Raw genomic sequence first — 19,484 nt, forward strand, 5'->3', positions numbered from 1 at the left:
ATAATGAACAGATTAGTCTTCTGGCAGCTTCTGTATTTGTGGTCTGGGAGCCATAGCAACTGTATAAGCATCGTGGTTTCCACCTATACACAGGAACTCAACAACAACTGACATCACCCTCTCTTTGGTCTACTAGAATCTGTAGGGAAAAAAGAACACTTTTCCTGGGAAGAAAAAGCACTGGGTAGTATCATCTGGAGAAAAATGTGAATAGTTAGGGAAATACTAATTCTGTGACCTGCCCCTTGACCATGGCCCTATTTCGGTCCTACCACCTCAGCTACCATTGAGTGCCATGCCTCTTCTCAGGTTACCAAGGTGTCCCTTTTCAAGTCTCCATTAGAGTTGATCTGGTTTGTTGAGATTGTTTTTCTGCTCTTTCTTTACTACCCTCGTGGTTCAGTTTCATAACAGTATTAAGTGCATTCAAGGCTGCAAGGTTTTTGGGGGACGTGTATCTGCTCACAGTCACTGCCTTTCTAAGAAAGACTTCCAATTTAACCTCTCAAAATACGACTTCTCTTATGTCATGATTGAATTCCTGTATAACAATTAGATCATGCGGGCATCCCAAGAAGAGATGAATGCTGATGTCTCTGAATGAAATAGTCCTCTTGAAAGAGGGCTATTATCAAGAGTGAGCTCAGCCCTTCCTTAGCCTCTTGTTTCTTGCCTTGTCAGGTGATCTCTTCTGTACATTCTTTCCCCATCATGAGCCATATGATGGAGTATATGCTATTTCCATGCTCTTAAGTCTCCAGAACTGTGAGCTAAATAAATCTATTTATAGAGTCACCAGTAATGGGGGATTTGCTATTCCAATGGAAAAATAAGAATAAAACACATAATGTGAGGGACAGATGAGTAGACCATTCATGAGCTTTAGATAGAATCTAGGACTCCCATGATTTCCTATCATGTCTTATGAGGAACCTCCAGTGCAAATGTGTGTGTCAGATTTTATCTGAAGAGACTTGGAGCCTGGGTGTTTATTTCAGTTTTTTGTTTGTTTTTGTTTTCCAGAAGGCACTTTATGCAAAGATTTAAAAGCAAGTGACGTGTCAAAGACAAGTGCCCAAGAGAAGCTAGATAGAAAGTGGGCTTTTATTTCTCTGTCGTCCCAAAAGGCAGGAACAGAGAATAAAATGCCCAGGACACCTAAGACTCCCAGCCTTTTAAGGCTAAGTGGCAAAGAGCTTCCCAGGATCCAAGCAATTGATGATCACCAGTGAACCCCAAGATTAAGGCACACAGAAACTAGAGGGTAGGCACAAAATATTGGTAAATTAGACAATATTGGTAAAAAGGGGTGGGAGGGAAGGTAGGAAGAGAACTGCATTACCTGACATAGTAGTATCAAGGGTCTATTTTTACCATATGTGCTATGAGATTATGTGCCATTTTGAATCACGCATGTCTGTCCTTTCCTCCCTCTGTGCTTTATTCCTTCTTTTTCTCCCTCTTCTCTCTTCTTCTTCTCTCTTCCTCTTTCCTCTTCTCTCTCCTCCCTCCCTCCCTCCCCTTTCCTCCCTCCCTCCCTCCCTTCCTTCCTCCCTCCCTCCCTCCCTCCCTTCCTTCCTCCCTCCCTCCCTCCCTCCCTTCCTTCCTCCCTTCCTTCCTTCCTTCCTTCCTCCTCCCTCCCTCCTCCCTCCCTCTCTCCTTTCTCTTTCTTTCTTTCCTTCTTTTTTCCCTCCCTCCCTCCCTCCCTCTCTTCCTTCCTTCCTTCCTTTTCCTTCCTTCCTTTTTCCTTCCTTCCTCCCTCCCTCCCTCCCTCTCTCCCTCCCTCCCTCCCTCCCTCCCTCCCTTTCTCCCTTCCTTCCTTCCTTCCTTCCTTTTTCCTTCCTTCCTCCCTCCCTCCCTCCCTCTCTCCCTCCCTCCCTCCCTCCCTCCCTCCCTTTTTCCCTTCCTTCCTTCCTTCCTTCCTTCCTTTTTCCTTCCTTCCTCCCTCCCTTCCTCCCTCCCACCCTCCCTCCCTCCCTTCTTCCCTTTCTCCCTCCCTCCCTCTTTTCTTTCTGTTTGGGATTGAACCCAGGGCTTCACATGTTCTAGAAATTTGCTCTACCACTGAGCCACATCCCCAGCTCTAGCCATGTTTATAGAACAAAATAGTTTTATAAAATGAAATCCTTTTATAAAAACCAATCTGCCATGTATGGCAAAATTTTTTTCCTCTTTTCCCTCAGCCTCTTATGTTTCCTTCTTAAGTAAATGATTTCTCTGAGAAACAGCAATAACAAAAAATCAACTGCTTTGGGGGGGGCTTTTTATGATAAAAAATTCAAAAATCTCTTTGAATACACACACATACATATTTTTTTCCTGTAGCATCTCTTGGGGTAAATAAATCCGACTTCCTAAAGGTCTAACTCGATGTTCTCTTCTAAATAGTTACCTAATGGGAGTTTTCTCTTGCATTCAACATGTTGACGACTTTATTCTCTGTGTTGTACTCTGGTGTTTTCTTCTCTTTTGCTTTGTACTCCCAGGAAAGCTTATTCATCATGCCATTCACTGGTACTTATAGTTATAATCTCCTCATCTATAGTCCAGTTCTTTTGCCAAGATTCAGAGTTCTAGTCATAAAACAGTCTTTGTGACTTTCTTGGAATTCCTCTAAAGAACCTCAAATTCACTCCAACCTCAAGGGAACAAACACCCCACTCTCCATCATAAATCTTCCTCTCCCATGCCCTCTGTTGATGTAAATGACATTGCCCTTTAACTTAGCCAGAGACCTCAGACTGGTCTTCATCTCCTCCATTTAAATCCGGGTTCATCCCAACGCCCTCTTCACCATCTGATCTCACACAGTTCCTTCCTCAAGCTTCATGCTATCTTCTCCATTCCAATTTCGGGTGTATCAGCAATGTCCTCTCATTTCTCACTTCCCATCCCAACCCCTCTGCAGTTTCTGCTTGTTAGTTTCAATTAAGAAATGTTTTTGAAGCCGGGTGAACAGTGGCTCACTCTTGCAATCCTTGCTACTCAGGAGGCTGAGATCTGAGAACTGTGTTTTTAAGCTGGCCTAGACAGGAAAGTCCCCATTACACTTATTTACAATTAACCACCAAAAATCCATAAGTGGAGCTTTGGCTCAAGTGATTGAACACTAACCTTAACCCGGGACAGTGCCCAGGCCCTGAATTCAATTTCCAGGACTGGTACAACAAAACCAAACCCATAGATTTAATCATGGTAGCACACTGAGCATGGAGCAGAGTCCTCTGTGATCGATGCTTGCTCATCTCTCTTCAGACTGATTTGCCCTGTGTTCTTTTGCCTCTTAATCTACAGTCAGCCCTCCTACTAAGCAATTTGCGGTTCCATTTCTGGGAACTTTCCATTTGAAGTCTCAGTTTTGGAATGGGATTCTTTTTTTTTTCTTCACATTCTCTGTTTCCATATGTCTAACAAACATCTGCTCATATTTTGGGGTTCAAATTAACCTTCCTTTCCTTTTCAAGGACTGTTGCGCCGCTACTCCCAGCCCAATGTGGACTATGTTCTTCTTTGGGCTCCATCTCTACTCATGGATTGTCAATGCCAGTTTGCCTCTCTTGGATTATAAAGTTCTTGAAGCTAGTATCTCTGTCATGAATATCTTATGCCTCCATTCCTAGGTCATAGCAGGAATAAAGGGAATACCTATCACATGAAGAATAAATGAATTAACATGGAGCCCAGCCTGTAAGCAAGTGTTAAGTGAAGATGATAATGGACTCAGATTGATTGCAGCCCCAGCTGATGTCCTGACTCATGGCCGAGGCCTGTTGCAGACAGCTCTGTTATTTCTAAATCCATCAAGCCTCGGTTTTCATTAATCAACAAGTCGGATGGGTATTTCTATAATGTGAGCTGACTTTCTGGGAGAGAAAATGGGGATGATGGCCCATGATGGTGGCTTGCTTCCTCAGCAATTTGTGAAAACAAATCCCAAATAAACAATTTCCCCTTTCTCCCAAAGTTGGCACTGGCGCAAGTTTTTCTTTTCCAGAATAGTTCTCTGGTCAGACAGCACTTGTCACGCTATAGCTGTTGGCATGAGTGTGCTCTGAATGCATTGGTGGTCAGTCTGGAATACTAAACAGATAGATACCCAGCCCTGAGTTTTGAGAACTGGAGTTTAACAGCTGAGATGCATAAAAATCTCCACCCTCCCTGCTCCTGGTACTCTCTGCTTCCCCCATACAGAGACGTATTTCAGCAAAGGGCTTCATAAGCTGTCCTAATTTCCATACCTGAAGTGAGGGGCAATTAAGATGAGGCAGAAAAGTAAGATAGGAGAGTATTTTCTTTTCAGCTTCACATGCACACACACGATTCTTGTTTGTAGTCTGTCACAGAGATAACATGGATACTAGAGCAATAGATTTTTTTTAAGTAGCAGAGCTTTGTACTAAATCAATCAACACTTAAACAAAATAAAACCCCTACAACCCCAGCATGTCTATTAATTTCGAGCAGAAAAGCCCTAGGCAGTAAGAAAAGATTGACCCATGCATTAAGTAGAATTGGATAAAGCTAATTTGCAGTGAGTGAAAATAGGTAGATAATATTAAGTTGTCATGGAGGAAAGTAAGTTTTGGACATTCTGCTTTCACAGTACTATATAAACTTATAAAAATACTCAGAGCGGCAGAAAGAAGAACTAAATTTAGACTCTCATTTAATGCATTCAATAGCATGATTCATTTTCCCTGTCTTGGTGCAGCCTGGGGAATCTGGATATCCAGCAGACAGCACAAGGATGCCTTGTAAATAAGAAGTCTCATTCACTCAAAGGCTGGAAAAGCCAAAGACATCCTATTGTTTTCCCCTGCAAACAAAGGTGAACTGCCAAGAACCTCACCCACCAAACTGTAGAGCTAGATTCCTAAGCTGGTAAGAGTCCATTCAGTCTTAACTTTGCTCTGGCTTTTTTTTGGGGGGGGGGTCCGGTCGTGGGGCCTGAACTCTGGGCCTGGGCGCTGTCCCTCAGCTCTTCAGCTCAAGGCTAGCACTCTACCACTTGAGCCACAGCGCCACTTCCGGCTTTTTTTCCTGCTTATGTGGTGCTGAGGAATCGAACCCAGGGCCTCATGCATGCAAGGCAAGTGCTCTACCACTGAGCCACCTTCCCAGCCTTGCTCTGGCTTTTCTGTGGCTACTGCTGCAAAAGTATTTTGTATCTAGTAGATACTGTATCTAGTGGAACTGAACTGACCTTTCCTCTTTCATACCCAGTAAAATCCTGACCTGCATGGCTCTCAGAAGCCATGCAACATGGGTGACCCTAATGATACCACCCTAAAGTATGTCATAATTTATGACCACCTGGAGTCTGAGTCACTTTATGGTAGATCTTAGTTGGGTTTTAAAGAGCTAGCAGTATACAGAAGAAGTACATATAAGCAGAGACAATTTGGACCCAAGTATTAGCCAACTGAATAACAGCTCCATTTCTATGAAGCAAATCAGGGTTAGGTCTGGTTTCCAGGGTAAAGTCGACCATCTGCATCTAGCAACATAGCTTAGATGTGATTTTAAGTGACTCAATCTTTCTTTTTTTTTAATTTTAGTTTTTAAGCCCATTTGAAAGGTAATCATGCAAGTGTCATTCTGGAGACTTTGGGATTCACTGGTAGTGTCAGTGTCTAGGGCAAGTGCCAGGCAGACAAAAAAAGGTAACATGTATACAAAAGAAAAACTAGAGTTAGGTAACACTGCCTCCCAGAAGTGAGGGCATTAAAAGCTGAGGTGTAGAATTGGTGGTAATCACCCACCCCACAGTTCCCGTTACACCCCTCCAGATAGCCACCCCAATTAAGAAAGAGCTCATTTCCCCACACATGAAATGGATCCAGCAATTTTGAAGTTAAAAAAAAAAAAAAGAAGAGTTAGCTATGGAGCACGTGCACCACGTTAAGAATGAGGCGCTCTGAGCTGAGCAAGTGTTTGAATGAGCAGCGCTTGGAGAAAGCCACACAAGGCACATCCACAGGATGAGACTGTCAGACCCTGGGCAGGGCCATGGGTCCTGGTGGACATGAGATCCGATCAGCCTGATCACATGCTTCACAAGCCAACCTGCACGTGGCACAGAGAAGAAGCACGACACTGTAGGGAGGCATAAATGATGGTGTACCTTTCTCAAATGGCTTGGTTCTTGTGTTCCTGGAAAGGTTTGAATCACCAGATGAGACATCCCCATCTTCATTGGGCCCACTCGGCACCATAGTACAGATATCCAATCATGTCAAGGCACAGGGATGCTGGGTGACTTTGGCCAGATATCATGACAGATTTGGCGGGAGAGGGGTAGACTCAGAGAACCACTTGAGAAAGGACGACTGCTCTTTAGCACTCTAGACAGACAACTGGCTGATTTAGCTTAGAACAATGGCTACTGTTGCAGCCAATCTCAGAATGTCGCCAAGGAAGGTAAGAGGTTGGGGAAAGGGTGTCACCAAGATTATATCCATTCAAAGCTGGGTCAGTTACAGGTATTGGGAGTTGGGGGTTGGGAGGGGCGGTAGAAATTTATTCATACACACGTACAGCACCTTAGATGTAATTCACAGGGTGGGAAATCTATTTCCATACTTCATTCACACAAGACACTGCTCTTCCATCTCCAGGGATGGGTTTTTTTTTTCAAGTTCTAAACTACAATCAGCCCTTCTTTGAAAATAGCAATAATAACTCCTCTTGTTCAGCCAAGATGGTAGTGTTTGTTGCACTAGGCTGGGTTCATAGTACAACATCAATAAATGGCCACTTGTAGAGGGACAGACAGAATCCCATTTATAAGATATATCTATAACTCCCTTCTCCCATCCTACGTTGTAAAAAAAAAAAAACAGAAAACCCCATCAAAATAGAAACACACACACACACAAAACCACGGGGCTTCATCTCATTTTGGGGAAGCAAGGAGAAGTAGAAGAGGTAAAATAATGTAACTAAGTAGAAAAGCAATTTGCAGGGGGAAAACAACACAATCTCTGAGGACAATGATCGTAGATGGGCCTTTGAAAGTTTTTTTTTGTTTTTGCTTGTGGGGACTATTTGAAAGGAGAATTTAAAAAAAATTTTTTTTCCTCTGTCCCCAGGAAAGTGTCATAGTAAAAGCTGTACATTTCAGCCAAGGCATTACAGCAAAGGGACAGAGTTAAAATTCTTTCTTGGTGAGTTTGCTAAGTCTCATGGAACAAATATTTGTTCGAATTAGTTGTCCCAAAAAGTCTTGCTTGCCTCAGATTTTGAGAAGGAAAGAGTATTTGTTAAAAAAAAAATTCTTTGTGGAAGAAGGGAAGATGACGGTTGCTATATTCTGTTAGTAGAACACTCAGGCCTGCACAAACTCTCTTTTGCTGCTTAGTCCATAAACGCTGGGTCTCAATCCTACCTGGGATAGGTATGGGGCGGGAGATACTAACTTATCTCTTCTCCTGCTCTTCATCAGCTTTACTACCTAGTTATGTATCCTTTGTTCATATTCAGAGTCCACAGCTCAGATAGCTGGCTGGTCAGAAAGCAAGCAAGCAAGCAAGCAAGAAAAGCTTGAAAAATGGGAATTTAACAATGTTGTAGTTCAATTCCTCTGGAGGGGTGAAGGATAAGAAAGAGTTGCTCCAGGGATTCGACTCCTCTGCACGGCAATATTTCTTTCCTGATTCTTTCTTCCCAAATAATTTCCCAATGCCTGGTAGGCCCTGACATTTGGTCCAAATAAAATCTTGGAACAGACTCCGAGATGAACACTATCTTCAAACTCCCCCTAGAAGGAGTGTTTATTACCGAGAATCAGCACTTAATAGGACTTGAAACACTGGAAGCTGGCTGCTTGCTCGGTTTCTACACTGAATCAGTTCACGATATACTTAATTATTGTTTTTTAATCCTGGCATTGACAGAAAGCAAGTCCGTCTATGACCTAAGGCATTTTTCCATACTTCTCGGCAATGACTTCTAGCTTCCTGTGAGTCTCAGTAGCACATAATTTCAGACAGTGGCAAGGGGAGTTGGAATAATTTCTAGTGCGAGGAAAACATGCAGATGTCTGCCCTGACTCTTGAATTCGCATGGCAAAACAGTGAATTGTTTATTTGTTCCGAGGTCCAACTCAAGGAATTGATTTTCAAAGGCTAAGACTGAGGGCTGGGGTAGGAATGGGGACTTGTACAACATAATATATCCCTGATATATTATGAAATATCTGACACCCGGTCTTTAGCTTTTAAATGAATCACAGAAAAATTTAGGTCTTTTAAAGGGATTCATTTTTGGATCAAATTTGGCATATTTGATAAAGAGAATTGGTGTCACTAAAAGGACATACCTGATGATACACCTTGAAAAATGCTTTGTTAAAATTTTATATTCACCTTCTGCAATTGTTTGTTTCCACCAAGATAGCAAGCTAGGGATCGGTCCTCTATCTTGAGCCATTTATTGAGAACAAACAAATGAACTTGGAAAAGACGTGACTCAATTGAAGTTAAATACCTGACTTTGGTGTATGAGAATCATAAACTTGCTTACGGTCTATCTGGTCTGCAAACACTTCCCCATAAATCATCCAGTAGGGCATGTAGAAGATATTCTTGGCCAATTTCCATGATGGTTCCTCATTGGGAAAGAGGATAGCTTGTCTGGCGACCCCGAAGCTCATCAGCACCACCAGCATGATGATGACAAAGTACATCATGTCTATCATCTGGAAGGTGGAGAAGCAGAGGGAGACACAAAAGAAAACGCACGTGATTCAGTTTCTCTGGAGGCCAACTTTGATTCACTTTCTAGGCTCCTGCTAAGAAATGTCTTGATAGGGAGTTATGTCTAGATAAGAAGACAGTTGGTCTATGTCTCCAGAATCTTATCTGAATCTTCTCATGCAATAGAGCCCTTCCTTTTTCTTCTCCCCACCCCCATTGTTGTTGGTCATGGGCTTGAACTTGGGGCCTGATGCTCTGTCTCTGACCTCTTTTGCTCAAGGTTAGTGCTCTACCACTGGTTTTCTGGTGGTTAACTGGAGATAGGAATCTCAGGGATTTTCCTTCCCTGGGCTGGCTTTGAACCACGATCCTCAGATGTCAGCCTCTGGAGTAGCTAGGATTACATGTGTGAGCTACCAGTGCCCATCTAGGGCCCTTCCTTTTTCATGGATTTCTGTGGGACTTATTCAAGTCTATGCATAGGAGTCATGTAACATGGAGGCTTGTGTCAGCACAAGCTTTTCTTTCTGCTTTTAGGGGAGGCCAGGTGTCCTCTTTGAGTCTTTTTCTTCCTAGCAAAATTGGAATTGGGATAGTTGAACTATTTCAAGAACTAGTGCAATGCAATACCTTCCCTTTCTCAGTTCCAAAAGGCTAACAAAGAATTAGAAAGCTCAAGAAAAATATTTTTTGAATAAATAAATCTAGGACAAATCAAATCTCCATCGTATTCTTATTCTAATGGCCTCATCCCAATACATGCTATTCTACACATGCCAGGCTCTCAGAGTTTTTTTTTTCTTTTTTTCTTATACTTCTTCTGCAGGGTTTCCTGTTAGTGATGGAGGAAAGTTTCTTGGAGCCATGTGGACTAAGGAGCTACACTTGTTTCTGCTGTTGAAATGATGGATTTTTCTCCTTGGAATATTTAAAAAGTCCTTTTGCCTGCACCCCCAAGCACTCTTTCTTTCTGGTTATTCCTTCCAGTACTTCTCATCTGTTTCACTATTATTTGGGATCTGTTTCTCACATGGCAAATGCTTTCTTCATACCACCTCAAATAGAGGAGGTTGCAATAATCATTGATTTGGGCTGGCTATGTTAATCATGGTACCTCTGATAATTGTGGTAGGTGTAAGGTGTATGATACATTACAGCACACCTCACCCCTGCTTTGATACAGGATCTCACTATTTAACCTGGGTTGGTCGTGAACTATCTGGGTGGCACTGAATTCCTGATCTTCCTGCCTTAGTCTCACAAGTGTTGGTTCCACTAATTGTTTCCAGACTGAAACTGGAAGACAAAGGATCTCTTTCCTTTTTGTTAAAATAGTGTTTCCTTCTTTGTAATTCAGCATGCCTGAGACTGAGCACTCCACTCTTGGGTATCTTATCTTCCTGAAAAGATATTAACAAAATGATATGCACATCTAAAAAAAAGATGAATGCTAATTTTATCAATGATATTGAAGTCTACAAATGTCATTAAAAATTGTTTTTGTACTAGGGATTGACCCCCAAACCTAATGTATGCTAAGCACACACTCTAGCACTGTTTACATACCCATCCTCCAGATTAGAATGAAGAGTTTGCTTTGAGAGAGTAGAGTTACCAAATTTGGATATTATAACCTTCCTGGAATTCTCCAAGACATGGATATCTCAATCAATTTTAGATCAATTAACCAACTTGCAAAACAACTTTATATATTTATTTATTTACTCATTTATTTTGCCTGTCCTGGGGCTTGAACTCAGGGCCTGGTTACTGTCCCTGAGCTTCTTTTGCTCAAGGATAGTGCTCTACCACTTGGCCACAGCACCACTTCTGGCCTTTTGGGCCTTTTGGGAGTAGTTTATTGGAGATATGAATCTCACAGACTTTTCTGGACAGGCTGGAGCCAAACTGTGATCCTCAGATCTCAGCTTCCTGAGTAGCTAGGATTATAGGTGTGAGCCACCAGAGCCTGGCTTCAAAGCAACTTTAAAATACATTGGCCAAAACAATGAGAAAAGTGTGGCTGAAATTAGGAAAGCAACTCCATTTGTAATAGCCCCACAAAAAATAAAATACCTAGGAATTAACTTAACTAAAGAAGTGAAGGACCTCTATGATGAAAACTTTAAAATCTTGAAAAAGGAAATCAACACAGAACTTAAAAAATGGCAAAACCTCCCATGCTCCTGGATTGGAAAGATTAACATCGTGAAAATGGCAATACTCCCCAAGGCTATCTACAAATTCAACGCAATACCTATCAAAATTCCACCCTCATTCTTCAAGGAAATAGAAGAGGCAATCCAAAAATTCATATGGAACAATAAAAGACCCCGAATAGCAAAAACGCTCCTCAACGGAAAGAACACTGCTGGAGGAATATCAGTACCAAATTTCAAACTCTACTATAAAGCCATAGTAATCAAAACAGCTTGGTATTGGCATAAGAACAGACCTCAGGACCAATGGAATAGAATTGAAAACCCAGAAATGAACCTACAGACCTATAGCCATCTAATCTTCGATAAGGGAGCTAAAACAATAGAATGGAAGACAGACAGCCTCTTCAGTAAATGGTGCTGGCAAAGCTGGTTAACTACATGTAGAAAACTAAAGCTAGATCCTTATATATCACCCTGCACCAGAATCAACTCCAAATGGATCAAAGACCTTGAACTCAAAGCAGACACTCTGAAAACATTACAGGATGGAATAGGAGAAACCCTGGGTCTCCTTGGCACAGGCCGAAATTTTCTGAATAAAGACCCGGAAACACAACAAATCAAAGAAAGGCTGGACAGATGGGATTGTATAAGGTTGCAGAGCTTCTGCAGGGCAAATGACATAGCTAGCAAGATCAATAGAAAGCCCATGGACTGGGAGAAGATCTTTACTAGCCATACAACGGACAAGGGTCTCATATCTAAAATATACTTGGAACTCAAAAAATTAAACCACCCAACAACAAATCCTCAAAGAAACAACTGCCCAATAAGTAAGTGGGCGAAAGACTTAAAGAGAAGCTTCTCTGAAGAAGAAAGAAGGATGGCCAATAGACACATGAAGAAATGTTCAACATCCCTAGCCATAAAAGAAATGCAAATCAAAACAACATTGAGATATCACCTCACTCCAGTTAGAACAGCAAAAATCAAGAACTCTAACAACAACAGATGCTGGAGGGGATGTGGACAGAAAGGAACCTTACTTCATTGTTGGTGGGAATGTAAACTTGTTCAACCACTTTGGAAAGCAGTATGGAGGTTCCTCAAAAGACTTCACATAGAGCTCCCCAATGACCCAGCAATCCCACTTTTGGGCATTTACCCAAATGATCACAAACAAGGCCACACTAAAGCTACCAGCACAACTATGTTTATTGCAGCATTATTTACCATAGCTAAGACATGGAACCAACCCAGATGCCCCTCAGTAGATGAATGGATCAAGAAGATGTGGTATATATACACAATGGAATTCTATGCCTCCATCAGAAAGAATGACATTTCCCCATTTGTTAGGAAATGGAAAGGCTTGGAAAAAATTATATTAAGTGAAGTAAGCCAGGCCCAAAGAAACATAGGTCCCATGGTTTCCCTTATTTGCAATATCTAGTATAGGTATGAGTCAAGCGGAAAAAGTCAAATAATGTGATGTTAGGAAAACGAAACCTCAAATATGTATTTTAATGTTTTTGTTTCTTTCATGCATGTGTTTCTAACGCATTTATAATATTATCTCTTTGTTGCTTTGTATGTCCCTCCCCCACAGTGTAACCCCCGCTTTCACTATATTTGATGTCAGTATAACATGTGGAGGAGATGGGGACAAACAAGTCGTTTAAGGATTCAGGTGGACCTGTTGCAACAATGAGAAGTACAAAATGTCATGTCAAAACCAGCTTTACAATGTCGGGGGGGGGGGAGGGGGGGTATGATTGGGTGGGAGGGAGGGGGGAGGCTGGGAAAAAAAATAAATAAATAAAAAAAAAAAAGTGTTGTGTGAATTTGAAGCTAAATAGGAATCTGTCCAAACTTCTTGTGGCTTATTGTCATAAATATATTATTCCTTCAGTTTAGTGGTCACAGAAGCCTCTCTTCAACAGGCAAGCTGATTGTGTTGAAACTGTCTTACAGGAAACATGGGTCAGCTCTCTTTCCCCGTTCTATTTTGCAATAGCTTCTCAGCACTTACTTATACGTAGTTTCTTCAATGAAAGAGCACACATGGGCCTTCACGCTATGCCTGTTTCCACTGACTAAAAGATGGGTGGGAGAGGAAAGTGTGTGTTCATGAGATTTAGGAGCCAACGTGACTCAAGAAAAGGCAGCCAATAAATACAGAAAGTCTACTCATTTAATTTCTCAGGAGTGTTTTCATTCGGGTTGATTCTGATATCTATCCACAGGGTCAAAATAATCAAAGAGATGAAACACAGGCTTCAAATGCTTAGCCACATCGACGTTTGAATCTTCGCTTTCATATGGATACCCAAATCTGAGCATGATTCAGGGGCTGGCTTCTTTTGTTTTCAAAGCTAAAACATCCAGTTAGTTCAACAGTTGGATCTGGTCCTCTTCTTAGAAGTATCTTCCAGTGTGTTCCACAGAAGAGAGTACACACTGTAGGAGTAATAGGGTGCATGCTCTCAGATATCACCCCAACCTAGATTTTGGGTTTTTTTTTCTCTGCTGGTAAAAATAGCTACATGGAAATAAAATCTACAACACCCTCAAAAAAAGTGAAGGGACTATACACACATACAAAAAAAAAGGATGTATGAAAATTAAGGTGTTTTTATTCATTGTTAACTAAAAAGCAAGCTGGGCACTGGTGGCTCATACCTTTAATCTTAGCTACTCAGAAGGTTGAGATCTGAGGATTGCAGTTTAAAGTCACTCCTGGTAGAAAAGTCCCTAAGAGACTTTTATCTCCAATCAACCAATCAGAAACCAGAAGTGGAGTTGTAGCTCAAGTGGTAGAGCACTAGCTTTGAGCAAAAGAGCTCAGGGGCGATGAGTAGGCCCTGAATTCAAGCCTTACGACTAATAAAGAAAGAAGAAGGAAAGAAAAGAAAGAAAGAAAGGAATAAAGGAAAGAAGGAAAGAAAAGAAAAAAGAAAGAAAGAAAGGAATAAAGGAAAGAAGGAGGAAAGAAAGAAAAAGGAAGGAAGGAAGGAAGGGAGGGAGGGAGGGAGGGAGGGAAGGAGGGAGGGAGGGAGGGAGGGAAGGGAAGGGAAGGGAAGGGAAGGAAAGGGACAAAGGACCTGGGGTGAGTTGCTTAATCTTCTTGTTTATTTTATTGATGTCTGTCCTGGGACTTGAACTTAGGCCTTGGATGCTGTCTTTGAGCTTTTTTTTTTTGATTCTCAAGGCTAGTGTTCTACCAGTTCCACTTCTGGCTTTTAAATTAGAGATGAGAATTTCACAGACTTGCATGCCAGCACTGGCTTCAAACTTCAATCCTCCCATCTCAGCCTTCTGAGTAGCGAGGATTATAGGCGTGCACCACTGTCACCCTGTAGTACGCTGAGCAATTTCCCCTGAGAGGTGGAATATGAAAGAATAGTGTGGGGGTTGCAAGGGATTTGGGGCCTGCAGATCAACTGGCCTCACGCTGGAAACAGGTTTTCTATGTGGTTAGACACCTGGAGCACTGGTTTCTTCTAAAATACAAAGACATAGTGAACCAGTTTCAATGAACGCCTGGCAATCTTCTTTCTAGAAGTGTTGTCAGCTGTCTGTCTCTAGCCCTCAGGTTATTAGCAGGTTACCTGATGCTTACTATTGGAAGGGGACCTGCTCCTATTGAAGGTTTTCTGGATAAACACATCTGGAAAGATTTTGTTAAGCTTCCAGCCTGGCATTCCATCTGGCTGACTGATAAATTCTACAGGCATATTTTTTTCTACCTTCTGGATCAATGACTCACTTTTTGAGCTAATTATCTTGAAAGCCTCATGAGGGACAAGTCCTTGAGTACCCTCATTTCCTACTTATTCTTGACTGATAAATGAAGTCACTCACAAGTTAAAAGGTAGAGAAAATGCAGTACATTGCTCTTGTTCACTCCTCAGTCAGGCGTTATTCTAGTCAAAACTGGGCATAATTACATCATCGTCAAAATAATAGGCATAGATTTTTAAAGGAGCTTGCTGTATTTGTGCAATATTAGTTTATTTCAAGTATGCCACTTTAGACTTTTAAAACATAGATTTGGTTTGCTTAGGTCTTTGTAGATTTTATTTGCTAAAAGAAGGCAAGAAATATAAAGAAAATATAGAGAAAAAGTAAGATAACCATCAGAAAAAAATAATCTCTCCAATTTAATCATCCTTTATAGAGGTCACATTTGTAACCCTGGGACATTCCGTCATGTGTAGAGATCTGTTTTTTATTGTTATAATTATGTGTGTGTGTGTGTGTGTGTGTGTTTGTGTTTCTATATACTACGGGCATCTAGTGAACAGAGGCTGAGGGCACTGCTAAACAGCTTGTGACGCAAGGAGTGGTATCATACAACAAGGAATTACCCAGGCAAAACCAGCGGTTACATTTCTATAATCCCAACACTGGGAGGAGAGGCAGGAAGATTTTTGAGTTCAAGGAGGCTAGTCTAGGATATATAGTGAGACCCTGTCTCAAAAGAAATGAAATCAAAACAATCAAAGACAAAAACAAAAACAACAAAACAGTCCAAACTATCCAGAGTATCAAGGTTAAAAAAAATTGGTCTGATTTTTGAACCATTTCAATGTTCTTTGTTTTCATTGACTCAGGGCCTGGGCACTGTTCCTCAGCTCTTCAGCTCAAGGCTAGCACTCTACTTACTACTTGAACCATAGTGCCACTTCCGGTTTTCTGGTGGTTAATTGGAGTTAAGAGTCTCCTGTCCTTTCCTGCTCAGGCTGGCTTTGAACCATGATCCTTATATCTCAGCTTCCTGAGTAGCTAGGATTACAGGTGTGAGCCACCAGCGTCCCTCTTAGACATAGGAATTTCCACCACAATCTCAAATTTGTATTTAAAGTACAAAGATACAATAAGCTAATAGAGTAATACATTTGTCCTACTTAAAAAATATTCAATTGATCTGGGGCTCAGTTTTGGCTAACTGAGGCTTGAGAATTCAAGTTTTTCCTCTCCAGAATAAGTCTGGTGACAATTCGTCCTAAACAATGCCAATATGACAAACACTAAGCTTATATACACAAAGGTCCTAGATATATTGCAGATTAACCATGTTCAGTTACTATTTGTATTTTCATTGTACTTTATATGTCATATAAACAATGATAAAAGCTATAATCAGTCAACTATGAGCCGGCCATTGTTGGAAATTTAGCATATGTGTTACAACCATCATAATAATCATCATCATAATCACATGATACTCATTTATTACTTATTACCACTTTAGACATGAATAAACTGAGTCTCTAAGAGGTTAAATAAATCACTCAAGGCCTCCTATCCAATTCAGTCTGAATTTAAGTTTTTCTTCTCTTTGCATGACTTTGCCAGTGAGTTTTATGGGAAGAGTTTTGGTCACTTAAGATTCATTTCAGTGAACTTATACACAGCAATGTTTAAGAAATCTTGAGTTTGCAATGATGTACTAGTAAAACTTGAGTGATACTGAGAACGAGCCTCTAATAGCACTTGTTGGTTTCAACAGCTCTTAGGAGGTAAATGAACACTATTAAAAAATAGATTGTTCATTAAGAGGCATCTTCCCAGGTTAGGTGGAATATGCTTAGCATGTCTCATAAAGGTGAAGTATTTGAGAAAGTTAGGGCAGTAGATGAATTGGCAAAAGTGCCTATATCTGGCTTGAGGCTCCGGTTCTTTCCATGGTGAGTCTGAGGAGTGAGTACCCTTATTCTTCCACTTACAAGCTCCGGCTGTCCTCCTGGGGTTTACATTGAACAAGGCTGGGTGCGGCTCTGGGGTCCATGAGGACCAGAATCAGCACTCACCTGTTTGTGCAGACACCTATAGCTTGTCACTTGGGATTTTCTTTTTTTTTCTTTTTGTTGGTTATGGGGCTTGAAACCAGGGCCTGGGCACTATCCTTGAGCTCTTTCATTCAAGGCTAGCACTCTACACACTTTGAACCACTTCTGCTACTTCTGCTTTTCTGGTGGTTAATTGGAAATAAGAGTCTCATGGACTTTCCTGCCTGGGCTGGCTTTGATCTCAGCCTCCTGATTAGCTAGGATTATAGGCGGGAGCCACTGGTGCCCGGCCTCTCTCTCTCTCTCTCTCCTTTCTCCTCCTCCTCCTCTTCTTCTTTCCATCCTTCCTTTCTTCTTTCCTTCCTCCCCCTCTCTCCTGCTCACTCTTCCTTCCTTCCTTCCTTCCTTCCTTCCTTCCTTCCTTCCTTTCTTTCTTTCTTTCTTTCTTTCTTTCTTTCTTTCTTTCTTTCTTTCTTTCTTTCTTCCTTCCTTCCTTCCTTCCTTCCTTCCTTCCTTCCTTATTCCTTCCTTCCTTTTTCTTTTTGCCAGTCATGGGGCCTGAACTCTGGGCCTGGGCGCTGTCCCTCAGCTCTTCAGCTCAAGGCTAGTGCTCTACCATTTGAGCCATAGTGCCACTTCTGGCTTTTTCTGCTTATGTGGTGCTGAGGAATTGAACCCAGGGCCTCATGCATGCAAGGCAAGCGCTCTACCACTGAGCCACCTTCCCAGCCCCTCCTTCCTTCCTTTCTTTTCTTTCCCTTTCTCTTTTTCTCTCCTTCCTTCCTTCCTTCTTCCCTCCCTCCCCACTCCATACCCCTCTCTCCCTCTTCCTTCTTCCTTCCTTCCTTCTTCCTTCCTTCCTTTTCCTTCCTTCCTTCCTTTTCCTTCCTTCCTTCCTTCCTTCCTTCCTTCCTTCCTTCCTTCCTTCCTTCCTTCCTTCCTTCCTTCCTTCCTTCCTTCCTTTCCTCCCTCCTTCCCTCCCTCTTTCTTTCTTTCTTTCTTTCTTTCTTTCTTTCTTTCTTTCTTTCTTTCTTTCTTTCTTTCTTTCTTTCTTTCTTTCTTTCTTTCTTTCTTTCTCTTTTTTCTCCTTCCTTCTTTCCTTCCTTCCCTCCTTCCTTCTTCCCTCCCTCCCTCCTCCATACCCCTCCCTTCCTTCTTCCCTCACTCCCTCCTCTATACTCACTCCTTCCATCCCTCCCTCAAATGTAAACTCCATGGGAATTATTTCCTGACTCATGCTTCTTTTTATTTTTGGTGATACTGGGAATTGAACCCAGGGCCTCATTATACCATTTGAGTTCTGCCCCAGCCCTCCTACTCATTTCTTTTAACATTTGTCTTTGAGATAGAATCCTGCTAACTTTGCCTGAGCTGGTCTTTAATATTCCATCCTTCCAGCCAAAGAGCTGCGATTATAGATGTGCACTACATGACCTGCTCATGTACATTTTTTTGTATTTTAGACATATCTGGATTCTCTGCCTCCCTCCCTCCCTCTTTCTTTTCCTTCCTTCCTTCCTTCCTTCCTTCCTTCCTTCCTTCCTTCCTTCCTTCCTTCCTTCCTTCCTTCCTTCCTTCCTTCCTTCCTTTCTTCCTTCCTTCCTTTTCAATCTCATGGAAGGAACATCTATGTGTACTGAAGACCTAGGCCAGGGCCTAGCACAGAAGAGATGATCTTTACATATTTTTTTCAGTTTGCAAATGCAAACCTTTGTGTATAGAGGTAGCCAGCAGGTCCAAATGCATTCTATTCCGCTTCCTATTATCACCACTCTTCCCCGAGAACTTACAGCATGGAATCAAAGGATTTCACTCACCATTTTCCCAATCATCATTACATAAGGACCCAGATACTTGTTCACGCCGAAGATGTCTAGTAAACGGATGTACCAATAAATGATGTTCACACAATAGATGACGCGGCCATCACTCCTGAAGGGCTGGTCTTGAAGCCGCAGGATCATTCCCACGGAGAACAAAAGGATGGCGATTAGGTCGGTGACGTTCCAGTATTCCTGCAGCCACACTTTCACTTTCTGCAGCAGCTTGCCCGGCTCTGACATCAGAATCTACAAGACAGGAAGGAGACAGGGCGGTGAGCGGGGCTTTCTTACCTACATTTTCAGCCCCTGTTGGCCTACAGCAGAAGTTGCATCTACTTGGATGCTTGCGTGCTATGGGGACACAACCAAGTCAACTCTCTGAGATGACTGGACTTCTGACGTGCATTGGGTTTTGCTGTACCATTGTTTAGATGCAATACACTGCGGATCTTCTCCCCGAACCCTCCTCCATTTTAGTAAACAACTCCACCATATTCGGTTACTCAGGCCGTGGCTCTAGGAGGATTCCATTTTTCTCTTGCTTCAACTCCTTTTTGCCAGCTCTACTTTGTGCTGCTCAGTCTCTTACATAGCTTATCTGTTGGGTGGACTTCTCCTGACAATTAATCTAGGGCCTCATGCATGCTATATAAAGGCTTTACCATGAAGCTACATCTCCAGCCCTTTAATTTTGTTCTTCTTTTTAAATTTTGAGCCAGGGTCTTGCCCAGATTGGTCTCAGGCTCTCCCTCTTTCTACCTCAGCCTCCTGAGTAGCTAGCTGGGATTACATGTGTGCATTACCACACCTGGCCAAAGTAGAGTTCTTTATTTACCTTAAACCTACCAGGGCTATCCCACATGAGGAAATGTACATCTGCACAGCAACTAAGATAAATTAAAATACGAGCATACTTAAGCTTTCTGAGCTTCTTCTGCATACAGGGAAAAGTTATCATCCACATTGTGGCCTCCCCTCACATCCCTCCAATTCACTCTCCCTCTCTAC

The 19,484-nt window shown here is 42.0% G+C and overlaps 1 protein-coding gene across 5 annotated transcripts in view; it reads right to left on the bottom strand.

The window, feature by feature from the left end:
* Window positions 1-19,484, bottom strand: part of Trpm3 (transient receptor potential cation channel subfamily M member 3) — a 277,889-nt gene that overhangs the window by 42,719 nt on the left and 215,686 nt on the right. For all 5 annotated transcript variants that reach the window (XM_042699329.1, XM_042699328.1, XM_042699330.1 and 2 more), the window contains 2 exons: window positions 18,471-18,722; window positions 8,524-8,698 (listed from right to left, as the gene is read on the bottom strand). In XM_042699329.1, coding sequence (XP_042555263.1) covers window positions 8,524-8,698; window positions 18,471-18,722 — 427 coding nt within the window. The remainder of the gene's footprint in view (window positions 1-8,523; window positions 8,699-18,470; window positions 18,723-19,484) is intronic.

The sequence above is a fragment of the Dipodomys spectabilis genome, unplaced genomic scaffold, assembly GCF_019054845.1.
Source record: "Dipodomys spectabilis isolate Male_0828 unplaced genomic scaffold, ASM1905484v1 ptg000241l, whole genome shotgun sequence".
NCBI lineage: Eukaryota > Metazoa > Chordata > Mammalia > Rodentia > Heteromyidae > Dipodomys > Dipodomys spectabilis.